Source organism: Megascapheus bottae, chromosome 33, assembly GCF_031878675.1.
Source record: "Megascapheus bottae isolate mThoBot1 chromosome 33, mThoBot2.hap1, whole genome shotgun sequence".
Classification (NCBI taxonomy): domain Eukaryota; kingdom Metazoa; phylum Chordata; class Mammalia; order Rodentia; family Geomyidae; genus Megascapheus; species Megascapheus bottae.
The window spans coordinates 1,927,257-1,950,038 of record NC_143541.1 but is presented as its reverse complement, the minus strand read 5'-3'; the positions used below and the strand labels follow the sequence as shown (position 1 = coordinate 1,950,038).

Below are 22,782 nucleotides of genomic sequence, written 5' to 3'. Positions count from 1 at the left end.
AATCAAAAAAGTAATTCTGATTTACTTCAGAGACTTTTCTTTAAACAATTAATTGTGAAACATATTGTAACAACATAGTTGTTATGTCTGAGGACAATCCCTTTGCAGGTTTAGAAAGAAAGACTCTTTTCAAAATAATTGGATGCTATCTCCAAGGATTCAACAAAACAATTAGGAATCTATCTCTGCCATAAAAAATTAGGACACGTGTGCCATGATGTGTAGAAGTATATATATATATATATATACACATATATATATATGTATATTCCTTTTGAAAACATTAGTGCTACATTCATGCTTCAGTATTTTCTGGAACTTCACTGGTGATAACAATCTACCAGCCTTCATTTTTTTATGAACCCCCTATGAGATACACATGCCAGATGTCTGTGCTCTGGCTGTTTCTCTGATGACAGGCCCGGTGGCACATAAAAGGAAAGGCATCCATGTTAGGGAGGAAATTCAGAGGTTTTGGTGGCCCCGTCCATCATTAACGGGGAAAGTCACGGAGCAGTGAAAGCACGGATGTCAGACTTCCTAAGTTCCATCCAGTCCTCTGGGGAAGCAGTACTGACAGATGTGCTGAAGGCAGAACTACAAGCAGAGCTGAAACTCAACAGGGGATCATTAGTGTGCCTGAAGATCTGGGGCTTCTGGGTGATTAAAAGGTAACAGCTTACAAGAGCCATGCATAAATTACATATCCCAGGGTCAACATCCAAAACGCTTCTTAATTTCTTTTCCTCCACAAAGTACAGTATCTGAAAGGCAAACATATTCTACCTGTCTGTTGAACAGAGACTCTTTTTTTTTTTTTTTTTTTTTTTGCCAGTCCTGCGCTTGAGCTCAGGGCCTGAGCCCTGTCCTTGGACTTTCTCAAGGCTAGAGCTCTACCACTTGAGCCTCAGCATCACTTCTGGCTTTTTTCTATGTATGTGGTACCGAGGAATCGAACCCGGGTCTTCATGCATGCTAGGCAAGCACTTTAACCACTAGGCCAAACTCCCGGCACCTGAACAGAGACTCTTAACACACTCTTGTTTCACATATCCTAGCTATAAAAGGCAACAGAGTCTTCAATTAACTTGTATTGTATTTCAGCTTCTACTGGAAAGGGAATATTGTAAGAGGCAACTTAAAAGATGTGGTGAATGAACTAAAAGCCCCTAACTTTGTGTCTGTGTTCTTTGATCCCAGTAGTTTTCTGCTGCAATCAACTTTGGGCTGTAAGAATGATGAGATGCACAGATCACAATCATGTGTGGAAGGCAAACTGCCCCTCAAACAGGCAATTTATTTATTTATTTATTTCCTTTGTAAAAATTTATTCTTTGTAGTAATCATAACATGGGCCCCTTTCCTGGCAACCAATGGGCTTTTAGATTCCCTAGATTTACACCATTTCCCAGCAGCCTCTGCCCTATCAGGCAATATATATATATATATATATATACATATATATATAAAGGATAGATAGATATAGACATAGAGATTTATACACATATATCTATATATAGTCCCTATCTATCTATCTATCTATCTATCTATCTATCTATCTATAATCTTAAAGAATTAACAGTCAAAATTCTTGACAACCACCTTGTTCCAGAAATAACTGCTTCTCTTGGATTTCTCCAAGAACAAAGACGGAGATAACGGTCTAGGACTTGGACTGTTTTAACTATCATGCCATTCTTCACCATTGTGCCTCTTTTTCTCTCTGTTTGACCCTGAAGCCAATGTCTGTAGCTTTTAAGATGACTGCAGATGTACAGAGTGTTCTCTTCCCATAGTTGCTATATATTAAATTTCCTTTCTATGCTCTGTACATGTCTCTTTCTTTGGCATATGGTGGCAAGTAAACTGGATCTAATTTGGGACTCCTGGATTTGGGGCCTGGGACCTAAAATTCTGGTTTCAATACAATGGGTTACATGTGAGAGGGTGGTCCAAAGAGTCCTTTCACTTGTTTATAACTCAGTTTAAGGATACTCGTGCAATCTGCACATTAGTGGCTCATACCTGTATTTCCAGCTACTCAGGATGCTGAGATCTGAGAATCAAGGTTCAAAATCAACCTGTGAAGTTCTTCTCTTCAATTAACCACCAACAAGTTGGAAGTGGAGCTGTGGCTCAAATGAAACCCAAGATATCAATTCAAGTCTCTCTCTCTCTCTCTCTCTCTCTCTCTCTCTCTCTCTCTCTCTCTCTCTCTCTCTCTCTCTCTCTCTCTCTCTCTCTCTCTCTCCCCACCACACACACTTATGCAGAGCAAAGACGAGTTATTGAAGCTAGAACAATGGAAGATTACTTTTAATCTTATCTAGTTCTATCTTTTGAAAGTTCCATTCATTTCCAGTCTAAAAATTTCAGGCAACATAGGCTTTCTCTTGAAATCTTACACATTTTTATGATCTGTTCTGAGATCCAAACATTCTCGGCTGTACTCTAATATACATAGGCCTGCACTTTTCTGCATTAAGTTCATCTTCCTCCCTTCCTTCCTTCCTTCCTTCCTTCCTTCCTTCCTTCCTTCCTTCCTTCCTTCCTTCCTTCCTTCCTTCCTTCCTTCCTTCCTCTCTTTCTTCCAATTCACTATCTGAAATGCAATGACTTCACCAAATGACCTGTGCTGATTGCGTTTGTTGCTGTGAAGGATTGCTGGTGAGCGCGTGGAAGTCTACTCAAAGGAAAAGGATAAGTTCTACCAGGGGAAAGCCAATGTGGCGGGCACCGTGTCTGATGCCAACTGCAACCTAACCTATTTCAGACCATCACCACATGCAGGGTATGGATCACTGACTCTTCCCATTCTCTCTTTCTATTTCTGTGGATGCCTTTTTAGTGGCAAACATCCCATTTCCCCAGTGGAGATAAGTATGGAAATGAATACAGAAGTTATGTCAACTTGAATTTAAAGGTTCCTCTAACCTGAGAATGAACTAGTCTCCTTAGCATAATGCACTCCCCACTCTGCCTCAAGCACTTGTTTAACTAGGCTACAGTGCCAGCGGAGACTGGGGTGTTTATATGTATATATATATATATATATATATATATATTTTCCTTCCCTGCAGAAATTCAAGTCATCCGAGTGTTGCTGAGTGCCGATTTAATGCACATCAATGCACACTTGCCCCAGTAACACGGTAAGGCTCTGCCACTGGAGATTCAGAACAGCTCCAGGCAGGAGCAAAGCGGATTACTGCCCATCTAGGCATTTGTGGTGATACTCATCTCTCAAGGCATGGTAGCAGGGATAGTTATTTTAACTTGGGTATCCAGAGTGATTTTCAGGTTTCAAAAATGTAAGAAAAGAGCCAGATGGTTTGCTGGAGTCCCATGTGTCCAGGCATTGTGGAATGTGCTCCATATAATGTTGAATCTAAGCCTCAAAGAATAGCACAAAACCATTTGTGTGTGTGTGTGTGTGTGTGTGTAGAAAGGTTAATTAACAACTTAAAAAACATGCAAAAATCTGATCTGGCAAAAGACTAAACATAGAGCTCCCCTATGACCCAGCAATTCCACTACTTGGCATTTACCCAATCATCCAGAAACGAGGACATACTAAATCCACTAGCACAACAATGTTCATTGCAGCACTATTTACAATAGCAAAGATATGGAACCAACCTAGATGTCCCTCAGTTGATGAGTGGATCAACAAGATGTGGCATTTATACACAATGGAATTCTGTGCTGCTGTCAGAAAGAATGACATCGCCCCATGTGAGGAAATGGAAAGACTTAGAAAAAATCATATTAAGTGAAGTAAGCCAGACTCAAAGGAACTTAGGCTCAATGGTTTCCTCATTTGTCATAATCAGTAGAAACCTTGGGCTCTCCTAGCAGAGATTTACAACAGAACAAAACCTAGATACATAGGCCATATAATATGATGCTAAATGAAAGGACCTCCAGGATATAGAAACAAAAGCCATATAATGAATGATTGTTGTCCTTAATGTACTATGTTATCTCCCATCTCTTTTGCTGTCCCTTGATTATCTCATATTGTTACAGTATTTCACCTTGTTATCTGATATATTGTATATATGCATATTTGGTTATTTGAAATAGAATAAGGAAGGGGGGAAAACAAGATGAGGGGTGGGGGGAGGGAAATGGTGACCAAGACATGAGAAAGGGTATCAGTGTTTGTGAAGTAATGGACCTCTTATCTGGTGAATATAATGTTACTCTTCTATTAATTACAATATAAAATATATGAAAAAAGTCTGCGCTGGAAGTAACCTTAGAAATGATTAAATTCAACTATGTTCTTTGACTATATCCAGTATAAAGATTTTCTAACATACAAGAACAACAAGTGTAGAAATGATAGTGCAATAAAGTTTTGCATACCTTCATTTAGCATCAATAATTATTAACAGTATTTCATTCATATTGGTGTCTAACCCCTCTATAAGGATAGTGCTGACTCTCATTTAGAAAGCGATAAGTATCTTCTTAGTTTTCATTGTTTTAATTTAATTTCTTTTAATGCTTCTAATTTGCAGTATATTATCTTTGTGAGGTGCTGGTGCCAGGATTGTTCTCATTGCAGAAAATAAACCTTAGCCTTATCTTTTTATCCTGCCTTTGCTCTGACACAAATTCTTTGGCAAGGGAATTACCTAAAACTCTTAAAAACCATTTCTAATCAAATATGTTCTAGTGTACTTGGAGCAATTCATTTCTGACAACTTTTAATTCCTTCCATGATAACTGGTTCATTTAGATTTTCTTGGTATCTTCTTGGTTCAATGTTGTAATTTCTATATTCTCAGTAGATGGTTCATTTCATCCAGATGTTTGAATGATCAGAATTCTGCACAGTTTCCGCTAAAGAATTTTAAATGCATGTATACTAAATTATATGCTCTTTTTAATTACTAAATTTTTACATTTATATTTCTCCTGTGTTCTGGATTAGACTGGAACATATTTTATATATTTTTAATTTCTCAAAGCTTCTCCTGAATGCTTTATCTTCATCCTTTTGTAATTCAATGATTTTTAAATCAATTCGACTTTATATTCTTTCCATTTATTTTTCCTTTGGTTTGTGCTGTTTTCTTGTGTAATTTGCAAGGCAAATACTAAAGCAAAACCGAATATCATTTATATGAGTATAGATATATCTATTCAAAATACTTTTCTTTGATATAGTAGACATTAAAAATATGGGATTTGAAATTAACATGGCTTTTTAAATGTGGTATTATATGGAACTAACGTATAACTGATTTCCAATTTAATGGCAGTATGGCAGCAAATAGGTCCTGGCTTACATAATTTCTATTATAGTTTTTTTGACTTAGTAGGAAACCAAATAAAATAAAAATTACAAAGACACATGAAAAGGATGAATAATGGAGTTTACTTGTAAATGTACATATATTTACATTAAAAAGATCAACCTTATTACATTATCCAAATTCTTTATATTCTTGCTTTCGTTTGACTAGACAAGTGCTACTTTCTTTCTACTTTGTAGTTTTATTTGATCTTCTTTTTTTGGTGTTCAAATAATGAAAGTAGGATGTTTTCATTATGGCTTGCTTATTTTAATAAAATATTCATATTTACATTATTTAATGTCCTTATCCCTGAATAATACTTCATCTGAAACTTACAATTTTATCATTATATTTTTCTTCTAACGTCTGTTCTGTTAGCAGAATATATGTTTTATGCTGTCATATTCCGTTTAGATTAGACATTTAAAAAATTTATCAGATATATTTAAAATTCTGTCTTATGTTTTTATGCATAATATAAAAACAGAATCCTTTCATATTTTGTCAATAAACCATATGTTATGTCTAGTTTTCTTCTTTTTCTTTTAGGCTTTTTTATTCTTTTTATTTTTTGTGTCACATTAAATGGACCACAACTTCTTTCAGTTTTTACTTTCTTGTGGTGCTGGGGAATTGTATCTAGGGCCTAGATTTTGCTAGACAGTTTCTCTACCACTGAGCTATTCTTAGTAAAAATGTCTTTGACTTAACTGTCTCCAACAAATTGGAAATTGCACATTCCATTTATATTTGTAGTTAGGTCTCTGTTTTTTCCAACTATTAAAATAAAAATGATAATATTTATTTTTTTCCTCTGAGTACATTCATTATGCTTTTGAATTAGTGAGTTGAAATGGAATAGTAAATAGGTAATATATTAAATGATATAATAATTTTTGTATACCATATCACTTGCATTGATTACATATAAACTGGAATCTTACTCCCTAATTTCCGTATTTATGAAGTTTTCTGATCACTTATACTTTCATCCCGCGATTCTTATGAAAGTATATCATTAGTCATGCTTATCATTAATTCAATTTCCTGCAATGTTCATTTGATTTTTCACTGTCTCTCTTGTAGATTTTACTTCTTTACTTTGCTAAACTTTGCAAGCTCACTTTGAACATCATTTTGTATTAGAGTTATTTTTCACAGATCCATGTTTTCTTGTAATTATTGGAAACACGACAGCCTTTTATTTTCTTATATATCCCTTTCGCATGTATTTCTGTTTTGTTTTATAACTTTAACAAGTATTCTTTTCTCCCGGATCCTTTTATCATAAATATTTTCCTAAGTTACTGCAATAGAGTAGATTTTTTTTAATTTCAATATGTTTGTAAACATGGTTTGTGACTATATCCAGGACTTGAATTTATCAACTAAAAAGGTATGTATCTCTATTTCTTCTGAGTGTGTGGGTCTACCAGAATCACCTTCTGAGGTATCTTAAATTCCTGATTATTAGTAGTTTAATAAATTTGTAAGAAATCAACATAGGATTTCTGTTGTTTCATATCCAACTTTAAGAATAACTTCCTTTCCTTCAGGTTCTTATTCAATGTGCTATTCTAACCTCTTTGGACAATATCTGAGTTCCACATTATATGCCCTTATTCTATCTGTTCTTTCTCTTCTCCTCTTTAATCCTTCAATCTCCAGAAATAAACACATCTACACTTAGAAGAAATTCTGACTTGCAGAAACAGTGAAGGAATCTGGAAGCTAGCAACATACACAGAGAAGCAGGTTTGAAGATGTCTTTTCTGACATTTAGGTTTTGATTGCAAAGCGTGTCATATCTGTCTCTTTTTTCAGCAAAGAGAAAGTATAAAAGGAAGAAATGTGTTGCCTAAATGAGCTACTTTATGTTTTTAAAACCATTCATCTTTTCCAAAAAGCAAATCCTGGTTAGCATGAAATGGTAAGAACTGAGTTTCCAACACTGATATGGCTTGGCATTTCTCAGGTGCTCCCTAGTCTATGCATTGGTGTGAAGGAATGAGAAAGAATATAAATTCCAAATGACTTCACCAAGTTGAGACACTTTGGATATTTCTGAGATGGTACTTTATCAGCTGTAACCATCTTTCCAGCTGTGCTTGCCTTATGGATTTATGAATTTCTGTGGAGTATTGTTGCAACAACTCCATTCCAGGGGTTAATTTTGACAGTGAAGATTGTGATAATGTGTTAACCTGCAACTAGTTGAAGTGAGAAAAAGAGGGTGTGTTAAAAATAAATAAAAGACATGAAGAGCTCTCTTGGCTCTGTATAAAATTTCTCTCCATTGATTATTAACAGCCAGTATCTCCCTAAGGTAGCATGATTTTCTTCCAGTACACCTCTGACTTAAAATTTGACATTTCCTTCAGATCATAACTTCACTTCAAACTGGTCTCTTTGTCAGAATATTGCCCTTCATTTGGAATCTTGTATTTATTCTACATATGTACAGATGTCAAAATCATAAATGATTATGGTGAATTCCAATTAGCTTGAGTGATCAAAAAAGCTTTTCATCCATATCTGCCCTTGTTGCATTTATAGGCATTTATTTCAGTCATTTTTCTTTTAAATGTGCATTCCGATATTATAGAGAATCAGAAGATTTAATCCTACCTTTGGACAAAATGTTACAAATCTATTCCATTTTCGGTAAATGGAAATTTAGCTTGGCAAAACAGCTCCCTACCCCCAGGGTTGTTTGATTTGATCTACTCTAATAATTTCTGTACATACATAGGAATGTGTCAGAAAAAAAAGTGGCTAACTTCTTATTTGTGCCTAAGATTTTAGGATCAAGATCTCTGACTATGTAAAACACTCCATTTCTGAGCTCTGCATTCTCAGCACTCAACCCAAGCATTCCTAAATTTCCGGAACATTCCACGCCCATTTCCTCTTTGTTTTTGCTGCACCATTATCCTGCTTAATTCAATGTAACATCTTGATGCACCGACCCAACAAAAAGCCATTTTGTTGCTGAAAATGTACCTTCAAACCTGCTCATGTCTTTTTTTCAAGCTGAGGAGAATCATAAGGCTGTTTATTGTTTTTCCCCCCAGCAAGCATTAAAACAAGAATGGTTCTCACATATCCTACAGTAACTGTTCACTGGATTATTTATGAAATGCTCAGTCAGGTTCATGTTGTTGAAAGATATTTGTTGGTCACTTGTTCTCTTATGGCTGATACCCTGGTAACACTCTACTGGGTGCTTAATGTGTTTTATCCATCTCCAAACTCTTCATGTTCCAACTAGCATCTGTGTTCCAACACAAAGCCATCCTTCACTGCTTTCTAGGACAGGAAATCTCAAGAGAAAGGTCTGCATTCAGGGAAGCTTTGTGATGTGATCATACTTGTTTGATCATTCAGCTTTATGAGTAAAATCTCATGGCAAATGCCATTTCTCTTTTGGTACCAAGGTATATGTCCCTCAATCGAACTGATCCTTGTGCTTCCAGGTCTAAGGTGGCATTAATATCTTTGCTTTTGGAGGACAAGATTTTCTTTTTTAATACAGAGATACTGCTATTTAAGCTCCGTGGCTTAAATCTGTACAATCACAAAACACTGACATAGTATCTAATACGAGAGGATGTACAAAGTGATTTTAAAGAGAAGCCAGTTAGCTAAGGGTATTAGTAATTAGCTAGAATGTTTGTTGTTTTTTGGCCCAATAAAGTACAAGAAAAAATGTGCACAAACACAAAGAAGAAAACAAGGAATAGAAACATGATCCCTTCCCCATGTTGGAAATGAATAGTACAACTTGGGTGAGGGGAGGGATGGGAGGGGAAAATCTGAAGAAAATGAGGGAAAGAGTGGCACTGCTCTTAAAGAAATGTATTCATTACCTGAGTTATGTAACTGCAAGCACTCTGTATATCACCTTTACAATAATTTTTTAAAAAAGAAAAGTGATGTTTTAAAATTTCCCTCTGCAAGTTTTAGAAACTAAATGATCTTGGGCTATTGAACATAAATATTTGGAGCTAACTGCAATTGATTAAACTTGATGAGTCTCGTTTCTAAATTCTATGAACTGACATTTGACATAATTACAAAATTGCTTTAATACACCTCTTTTTAGAGCTAGAAGAAGAATTAAGATAGAAAATATCTAGCTATTATTCTTAATGAACTTTTCTTGGGAATCACAGCAGCAATGCCAATATAAGCTAATTTAAGAAATTTGAAACCCAGTTACATAAGGTCTATAATTCAATTATTAATAAGGCATATTTGTTTCTTAAGTAAACTTATTTTTCTGCTCTTAAGTATATAGTTTTGACATCTTGACATTCAGAAATACATCAAGAAACATTTGAGTTTTCTAGTGAGTTAAGAGAAAAATATTCAAGGTCAAGGAATGTGTCAGTAGCATCACAGAATAGGCTTAATCAATTCTAGATAAAATTTTCCATAGGAATATTCACCTATCTTCTTGCCTTATTGGCAAGGGCAAGGGCACAGATGATTTAGTCTTCTATACATGCCAGGCCCAATTGCTTTTTTGCTTTTCTGCTTTTTTTTTTTTTTCCTGGTCGTAGGGCTTGAACTCTGGGCATGGGTGCTGTCCCTACCCCTGGAGCCTTAGTGCCATTTCCTGTTTTCTAGTGATTAATTGGAGGTAAGAATCTTATGCACTTTAGTTCCTGGGGCTGGCTTTGAACTGACATCCTCAGATCTCAGCCTCCTGAGTAGCTAGGAATACAGGCGTGAGCCACTGTTTTTCTGATTCTTTCTTTGACTACCTGATCTACTGGCAGATGGATATGGAATGAGCATTTGATATAGTAAGGACAAATACTTCTAATGTCTTCTCCTAAACATGAAGCACTCTACTATACCATTGGGTTAGATGATTAATAACAACTTGTCCTTGTTGAATGGATGAAAGAGGAGGTTTAATAAGAGCAGAAAAATATTCCCGTGCAAAAGACTTAACATTTTCTATGCTATTTAGATGATTAATGTACTATGCTCTCCTATGACTGGCAAAGGAGAAAGACAAAAGGAGGAGGAATATGACCTTTAAATAAAAGAGGCCATGTTCTTATCTTTTCAAGGAACATGGCAAAGTCAAGGACCAAAGAAGATTTCCTTAAGAATACTTAGTACATGGTTTTTGCTATTACCATCTATCTTTCATTAATCTGTTACCAAATATTAAGCATTTCCTCACTAAAGTTGAGTTAGACACCTATTTAAGGAAATATATAGTTTTATTACCATGAAATGGAAGTGAGAATACATCTTACATTCAAATTATCACAAAAACATGGTTTTACCCACATTTGTCCAATCCTTAACCTTCTTAAGGCATGTCATAGTAACTGTATTTTAATGTTACCTTTAGATTTCCAAGTCCATGTAACTTGGGATCTATTTCTTGACTCAATGGAGACATAACCTTTTCTGGTCAATGCATATACATTGAGGTGTGTCCTCATTTATTGAACACTTGGGTTTTAAAAATTATTTGTGAGAACTAAGTGGCAATGGCTCACACCTGTAATCCTCGTGGCTCAAGAAGCTGAGACCTAAGAATCACGGTTCAAAGTCAACCTGGGAAGGAAAGTCTGTGAGACTTTTATCTTCAAATAACCACCAGAAAACCAAAAATGAAGCTGCGGCTCAAAATTACAAAGTGCTAGCCTTGAACAACAACAACAACAAAAGCTCAGGGAGAGCACTCTGAGTTCAAACCCCATGAATGACAAGTGTGTGTGTGTGTGTGTGTGTGTGTGTGTGTGTGTGTGTGTGTGTGTGTACTTTTAGGAGACAAAATATCTCTCAGGCAAGGCACTTTTTTATGGGATGTGAAGTGGATCATCAAAGGATATCTAATGTAGTAGTACCTCAAAAGAGGACTGTAGGACCTTTCCTAATTACACAATCACACATACTCTGTCTCTGTCTCTTTCTGTTTCTCTCTCTCTCTCTCTCTCTCTCTATTTCTCTCTCCCTCCCTCCCTCCCTCCCTCCCTCCCTCCCTCCCTCCCGTCCTCTCTCTCTCTCTCTCTCTCTCTCTCTCTCTCTCTCTCTCTCTCTCTCTCTCTCTCTCTCTCTCTCTCTCTCTCTCTCTCCCTCATTCACACACACACACAGACACACACACATACACACATACACACATATACACACATACCCAGAAAGAGACAGTAGAATGCTAGGCCTTTATTCACACAAGCACATTTAACTGAGATTTTATTTTGACTAGGATGTGGACATAATTCAACACTTTGAGTGGGATTCCTTTCTTTCTTGGATTTGATGGCTCTGAACTTTGAACTCAGGGCCCTGGGCTCTACCACTTGGACTGTGTATTCAGTTTAAGGTCTGCAATAACAATCATGTATGGGATGAGAAGTTAGGCAACATCCTAATTTGCTACAATGTGGTTGTTTTTGAACATTATTGTGAGCTTAGAAGGTGCTATAAAGTTAGCTCAGTAAGATTGCTCCTGGTTCAGTGATCTGTTGGCATTATTTGGACTAAATCTGAGCCCAGATGAGTCTGATTCTGAAGGTAACATTTTATCTTGGAGACTGACCAGGTATGGAGGGACAGAAACAGCAGCCAGATGAAGAAATGGGGCAGAGAGAAATTACATAATTGGCCCAAGACCACATAGTAGATTAATAGAACTGCAGCATCGCATTTTTAAGTATTTATCTCTGTCTTTTAGAGAATACAAAATGGCCCATTTGAAATAACCACATGGTATGTGGGAAGGCATGATGGATTTCTATTGGGCTCTCTTATAATCCATGTGGCTAGATGCCCACATGAAATCAAACTTACAGAGAAGTTTGCAGAGAGAGAAATTTTTCCTGGGGTAAGACTTGATACTGTAATTTAGGAACATAAGTTTTCTTGTCTGGCTACATAATAAAGATACTTAGGGTACTTTTAAAACTACCAGTAATACCACTGAGAATTCTCACATCCATGAAATTCAGATTTAGAGGACCTAATGTGAAGCTCAATGACCACAGTTACATAGTAAAATACATATTTCTATTTTTCTCTTCTTCAAGAGAGGATGTGTCCTTAGCTCCAGCAATTCTTAATCTTGCCATTGACTAGTGTGTGCCTGCATAGAATCTGTTTGCTTCCATCATTTTAAAAATTCATTTTAAAAAATGCATCTTTACTTCTTGCAGGCTTATTGTAAGCATTATAAATAGCACAAAGAACTCTCCCGATTCTGTCATGAAATCCCTGGGTCTGAGGACCTGTGGGTGGAATCCAATTCTAATGGGTACATGTTCTGTTATCAAACCTCTAACAAAAAATGTCTAGCAAGTTTGTTCAAAATCTATAATAACAAAAACTAACCTTAGAATCAGAATTGGGTGATTTGCTTTCTTTTTTTCGATTCTCCAAAAAACCTACTTTTGCTGACAATAGTTTAGTAAGACCTGACCAAATATAATTTGCTATCTCTGAGTACAAATGATGGAGATAAGCTAATCTTAGGTTTTTTTTCCCCACTCTGGGCCTTATACCCATTTTACTTTTGTTATATTTTTTCTAATAGAGTCTTGCATTTATTCCTGAGCTAGCCTGGATTATAATCCTCAACATGCCTCTGTGTTCAACTTTAATTGAGATAAGGATCTCAAAAACTTTTTACCTGGGCTAACCTCCCCCTATTATCCTCCTCATTGCGTCCTTCAGAGTTGCTAGGATTACAGGCATGGTTCCCCATGACTGGTCTCAATATACATTTGACAATGAGAAATATTCAGATCTCTTTAGCATGGGTGATGTGAAAAACCAAAGCAATCCATTTTAGCTGTGCTGGGCCTGGGCTGATTTTATAGCTGGTCAAAGTGAGCTGATTTAAAATCCAGAACAACCCGGAGTTAACTAGAATTTTGTATAGGTACCTATTTAGGGACCCCAGCTTAGATTCACGAAAATAGGGGGAAAGGTTGGGCATCTATGGCATCAGTGATTTGTCCCAGTGATCCTAAAGCTGCCTGCCCACCACTGATCACAGGAAGGATGTGTGTAGGAATCAAAGATACAATCCAGGGCTTCTCAAAACTCAATTATGCACATGATCAGTGGGAGATCAGATTGAAAGCAAGATCTGACTCAGATCTTGGTAAACATCTGAGATCTTTACCTAGGTGAAGTCTGAGATTGAGCATTTTTAACACATTCCCAGGTATAACTGCTGCTGGTCCATGGATAACCTTTTGAGCAGTGACAGATGAAAGGAAGGTGTGAAGAACCATATCCCCGGATGAACAGTTTGTAAGGATTTCCAAGGATAAGTCATCTGGTCACTTAACCGCACCTGAAGAAGTAAGGAAGTCACTCGTTTTTATTCCTACCTAATGAGAGCTTGGCTAAAGGCTATGAATTGCTGGTGTCAAAAGACCCGGGAGGTGGTGGAAAGCAGAGGGAACCTTCTGGAAGTCAATCCGTCTCTATTTCTAATGTTAAGGAGCACCAAAAACAATTAAAGTCCTGTAGAGTGATTTGCATTTCTTTCCGAGCCTGTGGGAACATGTTTTGGTAAAACTCCTATGATGAGATCATCCCTCTAAACCAAGAGACGACAAAGATGCTAGACTCTGACTAGAGAATTCTGGGAATATCTGCTCTGCAAAACAGACGAAGGGCTGCTCCTTTCTATATTGCCCCTGACACTGCAGGGTTTTGAGCTAGGACATGTAGCATCCTTGACGGTGCAGCTCATGCCATGACTGGGTGTGGCGTTGATATGATAAAAGGCTGACTCATTTCCTTCCCTCTGTGTGATCTGTTACAACGGAAACTGGGATGCCATATGTTGGGTCTAAACTGCTCAGTGGGTCCAGGAGCTCATAGTGAGTCTGGCAGGTTTGAGGTAATAAACAGGCTGGAAAAGCAGCAAGAAAATCGCTGCTATAGAGTGTTGCAAGGGAAGCTTTTCAATCACTGAGGGGATTTCATCAGATAATCACTGGCTCCACTGCCCCAGTCTGATGGATATCTGAGACACTCTCTTACAACCTTGAAGATCAGCTTTGTTGTTCTCTTGGAAATTTCCTTGCTGCTCCTGCCTAGCTCATAGAGGTAGTATGTACACGATTTCTAATAGAGCCCATAATGAGAATATTTATTTCCTTGTCTTTCACCATCAAGACTGTCAGCAATGTCAGATTTCAGAGCTGCTGTCTGCTGCCAGCAGAGACAAGCACATTTCAGCAGATGTCTGTAGAAATTTTTAATAAATTTTCCCATGGGAAGAGAAAGGGGTGAGGTACCTCTAAGTATAGTCAGGGCAGCTTTAACGTTATGTGTTCATTCTGCCTTTTCTAAAGCTATTATCATGCCAGACAGGCATGGTGCATTTAAAATACAGCCCGAAGATGAGTCATTAATCACTGATCTGTTACAGAGACTTAATGCTCTGAAGACTGGCAACGGAAGAAATTAGCAATAGCTTCTATTTTTGTTTTGATCAGATTTCATAATTAGAAGAGAAGCATCATTCTGAGTAAATTTCACCTGAATCAAAATATATGTCCATTGTTAAGTGTTTTCATTATATAAAGGGCAGATCTTCAAGGGTGAAGATATAATAAAGAAGATTGTTGGCCTTTATTCAGTTATAATTGTGTCATGACAGGACTAAAATGGATCTGAGGATTTTCATCACATCTTATTTCAGAATGAGGCACAGAAATGTGAAAATATTTGCCCAACTTCCAACAATGATTTGAAACAGTACAAGGCCCCAAATTCCTACCTGATGATGCTAACTTGAAGGAGTAACTTGCTTTTGAACCTAAAACCTCAAAAGCGCAACTGGTGTTTGTCTTCAAAAGCTAGAAATCTTAATCATTTTATGTTCTCAATTCAGACTTCAGGGATGCCAGCTCCTTCTACTTGTCTTTGTGCATGTGTGTTTGAAGTGTGAGCCTTTTAACTATTTTGTTGATAAGTTTTTTTCTACTGGAACTGTTAGGTGGGACACAAAATTTATTTTTAAAAAAGAAGTTACAACTTTGAATATATGACAAAAATACATGGGTGTTTTACATAACCTAAATTTGGAAAGGTTGCTCTGATAATCATGCAGAAAGTTAAATGGAAAAATTAAGGCAACTGAATGGCAGCTTCAATTCCCAAGAAGAGAAGCTTATCAATCTTACAAATTTTTGAAAAATTCTAATAAATATCATTACTAACTAAATCTCCATATTATTGAACCCTTGATATGCAGTTGTATTTGCCCTCTGGTTATCCTAGCTCCTTTTCAGAGATACTTTTCAGAGATACTCCAACTAACCATCAGAAAACCAGAAATGGTGCTATGGCTCAAAGTGGTAAAGGGCTAAGCTTCAGCAAAAGAACTTAGGGACACTGCCCAGACCTTGAGTTCAAACAAAAGACCAACCAAAAAAGATTCATGTTTAAAGTTTGGGGTATTGGTCATGGTTGCATGTGAAACATGTACAAGGCCCTGATTCTCTCTCTACCATCACTCCATCAGGGAGCAAACAACAATAAACAAAAACGATGAAAAGCTGTTGACTGCATACATTTGATAACCCTCTGAGAAGACTGAATTCTAATCAGAGTTAGCTGAGCTTTCTAGTTATTTGCAGAGGATCACGTCTTAAACCACTCTAGATATCATGAGTCTCGGCAATGTGGTCACGGATTCTGTGCTGAAAGGACTTTGGTTCTTGTTCTGATAATGCAACTATTACAAAATATGTCATTGCTGGTTTTCTGGTTCCTGGCACATAAACCCCTGAAGCCATAATTTCCCGAGTGATACAAAATGAGAAGAGGATCTCTCTTTTCTTTCCCCCTATTAATACTTGATTTATGCAAATGAGGTGACCCCAGGTGAGCTCCCTAGCATCTCTCCACCTTTCCAACAGTTTCACCAGTTTGCCAGATGAACCAATCATATGACAGGAGACTTGGAACTTTCTCTTCCCTTCTTCGACCCCAGGGAGAAGGCCTGGCATTGAGTTCAATCCCCAGAGGCAATAATTCACAATTATGTCTACATAATAAAAATCTCTAGTTCATTTTATGTCCTTCAAGGTTTGGAAAGCTTTCAGGTTCATAAACGCATTTCGAGTGATAAGAAACAATGTACCGTACTTCCTCGGGGTTGGAAGGCCTGGGCCCTATCACACTCTGTACCTCACCCTTTATACTTCTTTCTCTGCTATTCATATTTATACATGCTAGCATCCTTTACATTAATGGTAAATTAACATTTTTCCTCTAGAAAATAATTGACCCAGTGGGGATGGATGTTCAGAAGTATGGAAGGTCAGAGAGTTGCCACTGGTTCCTGATAAAGGGCGGCCTTTTGGAATTGAGCCTTTGCTCAAATGGGGGATGTCTGACGCTAACTCTTGAACAGCATCAGGATAGAAGTATACACAGAGGGACAGAGAATTGTTTAATGGCACAGTCAAAGCTATATACTTGGTGTCAGAATTGTGGTGAGCAGAAATGTTCACAGATTCCTTCCCTGACCAAGCCAGAGAAAAGACAAAGCAGGGCCATCTTTGTAAACCCATTTATATTGCAACAGTATTTGTAGTTTCAGCTACATTGCTTTATCAAGAGAAAGGATTCTGATTCCAGTCAATTTAGGTGTCTTTCTTTGGATGCCAGGAAGACAGCAGTAGGATAGGCCATTTGTACAATTTGATATTTTCTTACTCTAATTAATGGCTTTCCTTAGGGCTCTCCCTCTACAGAAAGAGACTAAGGGAATCTCTATAAATGGTGCTGTCCCCTCAGCTAGTGCCAAGAAGGAGAAAACTCAGCCAGAAAGAAATAGCAGGCATCAAAATGTGCACATGTCCGCGGATGGATAGGTACCTCCAGAATGGGGTGGTGGGCCACACAGAAGTACCATTCCCTGGCCCCGACGAACTGATACAGTGCTTCTCGTCCTCGTTTTGAAGTTTTCAAGATCTGTCGGGAGAGACAAAGGAAGACACACTTCAGCTTTAACATCCCAACAGATCATGGGTGATTGCCACTGTTTCAAAAAGAAGACAGTTGCCCTGAAAAGCAGCCATGAGAACGTGTATCCCAGAGCAATGAATACTGGATGCTATTGACAGTATTTCCCCAGTGCTGTCTCTTCCTTCCTCTTTCTGTAGCAGAACCGTGCATTAGAAGAACCATTTACAGCATGGGTCTATTCAGATTCAAAAACAATAACTGAGATTAACTTTATTTTAAATGCTCTCTAGCCATGTCCAGGCACTGCCTACCACACACACATACAGAATGCTCTCTTTGCTCCAGAACATTCTGCAAGTCAGAACCTGCAGAGCTGAGTGAGGAAGCTGAGGTTTAAAGGTGTCCAAACTGCCTCAAGATCCCTCTAATTAAATATTAGAGTCAGAATTCAAACCTACGTGCTCTCTGATTCTTAGTTCTGTTTACTTCCCAAATCACTGGATTGTCTGCAATTATCTCACCTCTTCATATACCCATAGATGCTTGGATATGACTTACTGTCATTATATGTATGTGAATATATCATATATAGATATCCTGCATACTACATTTCTGTACAGATACCTTGTCCAGGTTCTGGAATTGTAGGAAAAATTAAGAACTGAGAGATAACAGACACTCAGTCTCATAAATCCAAATCAACTACAGCTTCTAGTTGTACAGTCATGTTCATTGCTGTTATTTTCACCATGGCCAAGGTATGGAAATAGCCTAGATGCTCCCCAGTGGACAAGAGCATGAAGGAAGTGTGCTTTCCATATCACACAATAGAATTTTACTCATCCATCAGGGAGAATGCTAGTGCATCATTTGCAAAGAATGGATGGGCCTGGAAATAAACTGTGTTCTGTGAAGTCACTCAAGCTTAGAGAGACAAAGGATCCCATAGTGGGACACCAAATACACAAGTAAGCACATGTGAGATTATAAGCCAGTGTACACAAATCTATTCATCAAAATGTAGTGTTTTCAGGGGAGAATTCAGATGGTATAAATCCTGAAAAATCAATTCACAGTCCAACAAAATGATTACTATGCAACTGGTACACGAAAGGTGTGGGGGAAGACCAAAGAGAGGGAGCGGTGAATGAATAATGAGAGGAAGCGGGGAAGAATGAGGTGATAACAGGAGTCAATGCATATCCTAGAAAATAGGAAAGCTGAGAGGAGGCATTGGGTTGGGAGAGATGGAGTATAATGATGAGAGGGGTGTTACCATCAAGATGCACTGTATTCATAAACTCTATTGTTGAATGGAAGCTTTTATATATAATTACTTAAAGATAATATGAATACAATTAAAAAGTAATAATACTAGCTTTTAGAAGGCTGAGATCTGAGGACTGTGGTTTCTCTTTCCTTCAACCCCTTCAGTTGGTTACTGAAGACATGGTTGAATATATAGTTAATAAGATTGAACAACAAGTTATGTATATAGGACAAATAATTAACATCTATTTATCATAATTTCTTAAAACAGCATTATGTATGATTTACTGATATAGAATGCACATGTTTATAAAATGAACCCTACTCATTTTGTTGATGATTTCCTCAGCATTTTTATATAACTTTCTAACAATTATGTGCTAAGGGACACAATTTTGTGGCAAGTGTGCTTTTCTACATTTTTCTGCTCAACCAACTGTCCTTTATTCTCCTATGGATTATAAAACTACTATTTTATTTTTTAATCAGCTTAGAAAATAAGACAAAGTGTTTGGAGATTGCCAGCTCATGGAGAGTCTAGAAGTGGATTACAGTTAATTCCTAGAGGGATGGAGGTGGAAAAAGGCTGTAAAACTGCAATATGGATTTAATAAATAAATGCCTTAAAATAAGAAAATATTTGGAATTCAGACAATAGAATGAATCAGAGAGTAAATGAGGAAAATAGCCTCATACTTTCTCCCTGGACTGTTATTAACTTTTTAAAGTGGTTGAGGTAGGAGCTTATAATAAATACCTGCATATTGTCTAGAGTAAATAAAATCATAAGGGTACTAGATTATTTGATGAGTAATAGCATTACATAAGAAAAATAATTTATTTAGACCATCAGTATGGGACCAGAATGAAGAGCTTGAGCGAGTCTCAGGCTGAAATCTCTTGGAGGAGGAGATAAAAAAAAAATCACCTTCTTTATACAACTACTTAAGGATAATAAAAATATAACCTAAAAGAGTCAAGTTTTAAAATGTCCTGGAAAGAATAATGAGACAATAACATATATCATTATTTAATATAAATCTATAGACAGCAGGCAAAAAAGGAAAAAAGATGATGTAAATTATGCACATAATTTATCTATTCTCTCTATATGTGCATTACTTAATATAAGCAAAACAACACAAATTCAATTTTTTCCTGGCTTGGATAGACCTGAATTCTATTAATTCTCACAAGATGGCCTTGGAATAAGAAATTTTCAGCACCACTTTCCTGTGTTATTGCTTCTTCCAGTTTTGAAAGAAGCAATCAATAAGGAAATCAATATGAACTTAGGAACATGGTCAAGTGATATGCTTCTTATAAATATGATTTCCATAATGATCATGAGACTATTTGTGAAAAGAAAGGGGTATTTTTGGAGAGTGAATCTGAAACCCCATTATTACGAAACCTATTTTAACTCCTGTCTGCTATATTTTTTTTTTCCTTGAGTAGGTTTACATGTGGCTGCCCATGGGTATGACTTTTGGAATGTGGAGACTCATACTCAAAAATAAATCCTCAATTCACAAAACCTTATAAGTTGCAAATCCACATTTTTGACATTCTCTCTGCTCAGGGAGAAGGAAGAAACCATTAGAGAGATTGACATGGTTGAATGGATATCTCCGAGTAAACAGAACATGGGGAAGCCTGCTTAATGGGGTAACAAACTGGGTTTGGAGTCACAGGACTAGAGAGTACAAGCTGAGAACTCTTATTCGGTACAATGTGGGAAAATTTCCCTTCCTCCATGTCTGATGTCGGGACAATATTTCCTCACAGAGCTTTCTTAAGATTAAGGTGATACCTGTAAAGCCTTTAACATACTGCCTGATCCAGTGTCAATAAATGTTAGTCCACTCATTATCATTTTTGAACATCAAAGGAAAGTTGAAAGTGAGCACCCTGTTGTAAGAAATGAGAGCCCAAACTTCTACCAAAGAAGTGCATTAGAGTAAGTGTAGATACCTCATCATTTGTAACAAATGGACTACACTCTTTATGTGATTTATGGTCAACACACACAATCACACACAGACACACACACAGACACACACACACACACACACACACACACACACACACACACACACACACACTTCAGATAAAGCCCCAAGAACATTTCCTATGGTGCTATGGTCTAAAAGAACCTTTAATGTTAACTAGAAAAAAAATAAGTCCATAAAATTGACACCTATTTGCCTTTTTTTTTTTTTTACAATTTTTTAAACAAATAGTTCACTGACTGCATACATTTAGTTGCTTGGCATAACATGTTAAAATCACTTTCCATAGTAAAAAAGACTAAGATAAATGGCAACTCAAGTTCATCCGTATATACTGACATTATAAAATATTGTTTTCATTGCATGTCACGGTTTTCCATTTGTGTATCGAACATCCAGCCCAAATTATTTGGGTTCTTTTTTTTGTCAGTGTGTCTATATCAACATCTTCTCTGTGTGCCAATTAAGTAAATAAACAAAAAATACACCTGATCCTTTTCTAAAGACCTGATTATCATTATTCCAATTTACTCATTACCTATAGAGTCAGGTACCAAATATTAGCTGTAGGTTTGACACTGTGAGGGATGAGATCTTTGTACAGATAACAAAAAGCCTTATTAATATTCCTAGACTAATGTACATCCAACTTACAAATGACTCACTCATAGAAATGGCTTCTGACCTGATTCTTTCAAATTCTCAATGCTCTTTCTATGCACATTACTGTGAAAAGTTTTAAAACAATTCTGAAGTAAAAGGAGATCTCCCTGGTACTGATTTTAGCTCTCAATGTTTCTCTCTCTCTCTCTCTCTCTCTCTCTCTCTCTCTCTCTCTCTCTCTCTCTCTCTCTCTCTCTTTCTCTCTTTCTCTCTCGCTCTCTCTCTCCCTCCCCCACTCTTTCTCCCTCCCCCTCTCTCTTTCTCTCTCTCTCTCTCTTCCCCCCATCTTTTCTTATCTTGTTTGGTTAAAACAGATGGAACACTATAATTTGGATGTTACCATGGAATTCTACAAATTTCACTTTATACCACAAATATCTTAAAGGTATTGGTTTGCTATTAGTCCTTTACAGTGACTTAATTCAATTAGACTGCTTTTTAAAATTTTTCCATATACTTTATATTGTAATTAATAGAGGGGTTACATTATATTCAACAGATAGAAAGTGCATTGCTTCAAAACACTGATACCCTTTCTCATGTCTTGGTCCCCATTTCCCTCCCCCAACCCCTGCTCCTCATCTTGTTTTCCCCCCTTCCCTATCTGATTTCAAATAACCAAATATGCATATATACAATATATCAGATAACAAGGTGAAATACTGTAACAATATGAAATAACCAAGGGACAGCAAAAGAGATGAGAGATAACATAGTACATTAAGGACAACAATCACTCATTAAATGGCTTTTGTTTCTATATTCTGGAGGTCCTTTCGTTAGCGTCATACTTATATAGCCTTAAGTACCTAGGTTTTGTTCTATTGTAAATCTCTGCTAGGGGTGCCCAAGGTTTCTACTGATTATGACAAATGAGGGAAACCATTGAGCCTATGTTCCTTTGAGTCTGGTTTACTTCACTTAATATGATTTTTTTCTAAGTCTTTCCATTTCCTTACAAATGGGGTAATGCCATTCTTTCTGACAGCAGCATAGAATTCCATTGTGTACAAATACCACATCTTGTTGATCCACTCATCAACTGAGGGACATCTAGGTTGGTTCCATATCTTTGCTATGGTAAATAGTGCTGTAATGAACATCGTTGTGCTAGTGGATTTAGTATGTCCTTGTTTCTGGACAATTGGGTAAATGCCAAGTAGTGGAATTGCTGGGTCATAGGGGAGTTCTATGTTTAGTCTTTTGAGGAACTGCCCTACTGCTTTCCATAGTGGTTGAAGGAGTTTGCACTCCCACCAACAGTGTAATAGTGATCCCTCCTGGCCACATCCCCTCCAGCATCTGTTGTTAGTAGATTTCTTGATCCTGGTCATTCTAACTGGAGTGAGGTGGAATCTTAGAGTTGTTTTGATTTGCATTTCTTTTATGGCCAGAGATGTTGAGCATTTCTTCATGTGTCTATAGGCCATTCTTATTTCTTCTTTCAGAGAAGACTCTCTTTAAGTCTTTGGCCCATCTTTTAATGGGATGGTTGTTTCTTTGGAGATTAGTTTTGGAGTGATTCAATTTTTTGAGCTGTTGATATATTTTAGATATGAGGT

The 22,782-nt window shown here is 37.0% G+C and overlaps 1 protein-coding gene across 1 annotated transcript in view; it reads right to left on the bottom strand.

Moving 5' to 3' along the window:
* Positions 1–22,782, bottom strand: part of Cntn4 (contactin 4) — a 723,524-nt gene that overhangs the window by 182,485 nt on the left and 518,257 nt on the right. Inside the window, exon 7 of the mRNA XM_090323973.1 lies at positions 17,187–17,282. Coding sequence (XP_090180099.1) covers positions 17,187–17,282 — 96 coding nt within the window. The remainder of the gene's footprint in view (positions 1–17,186; positions 17,283–22,782) is intronic.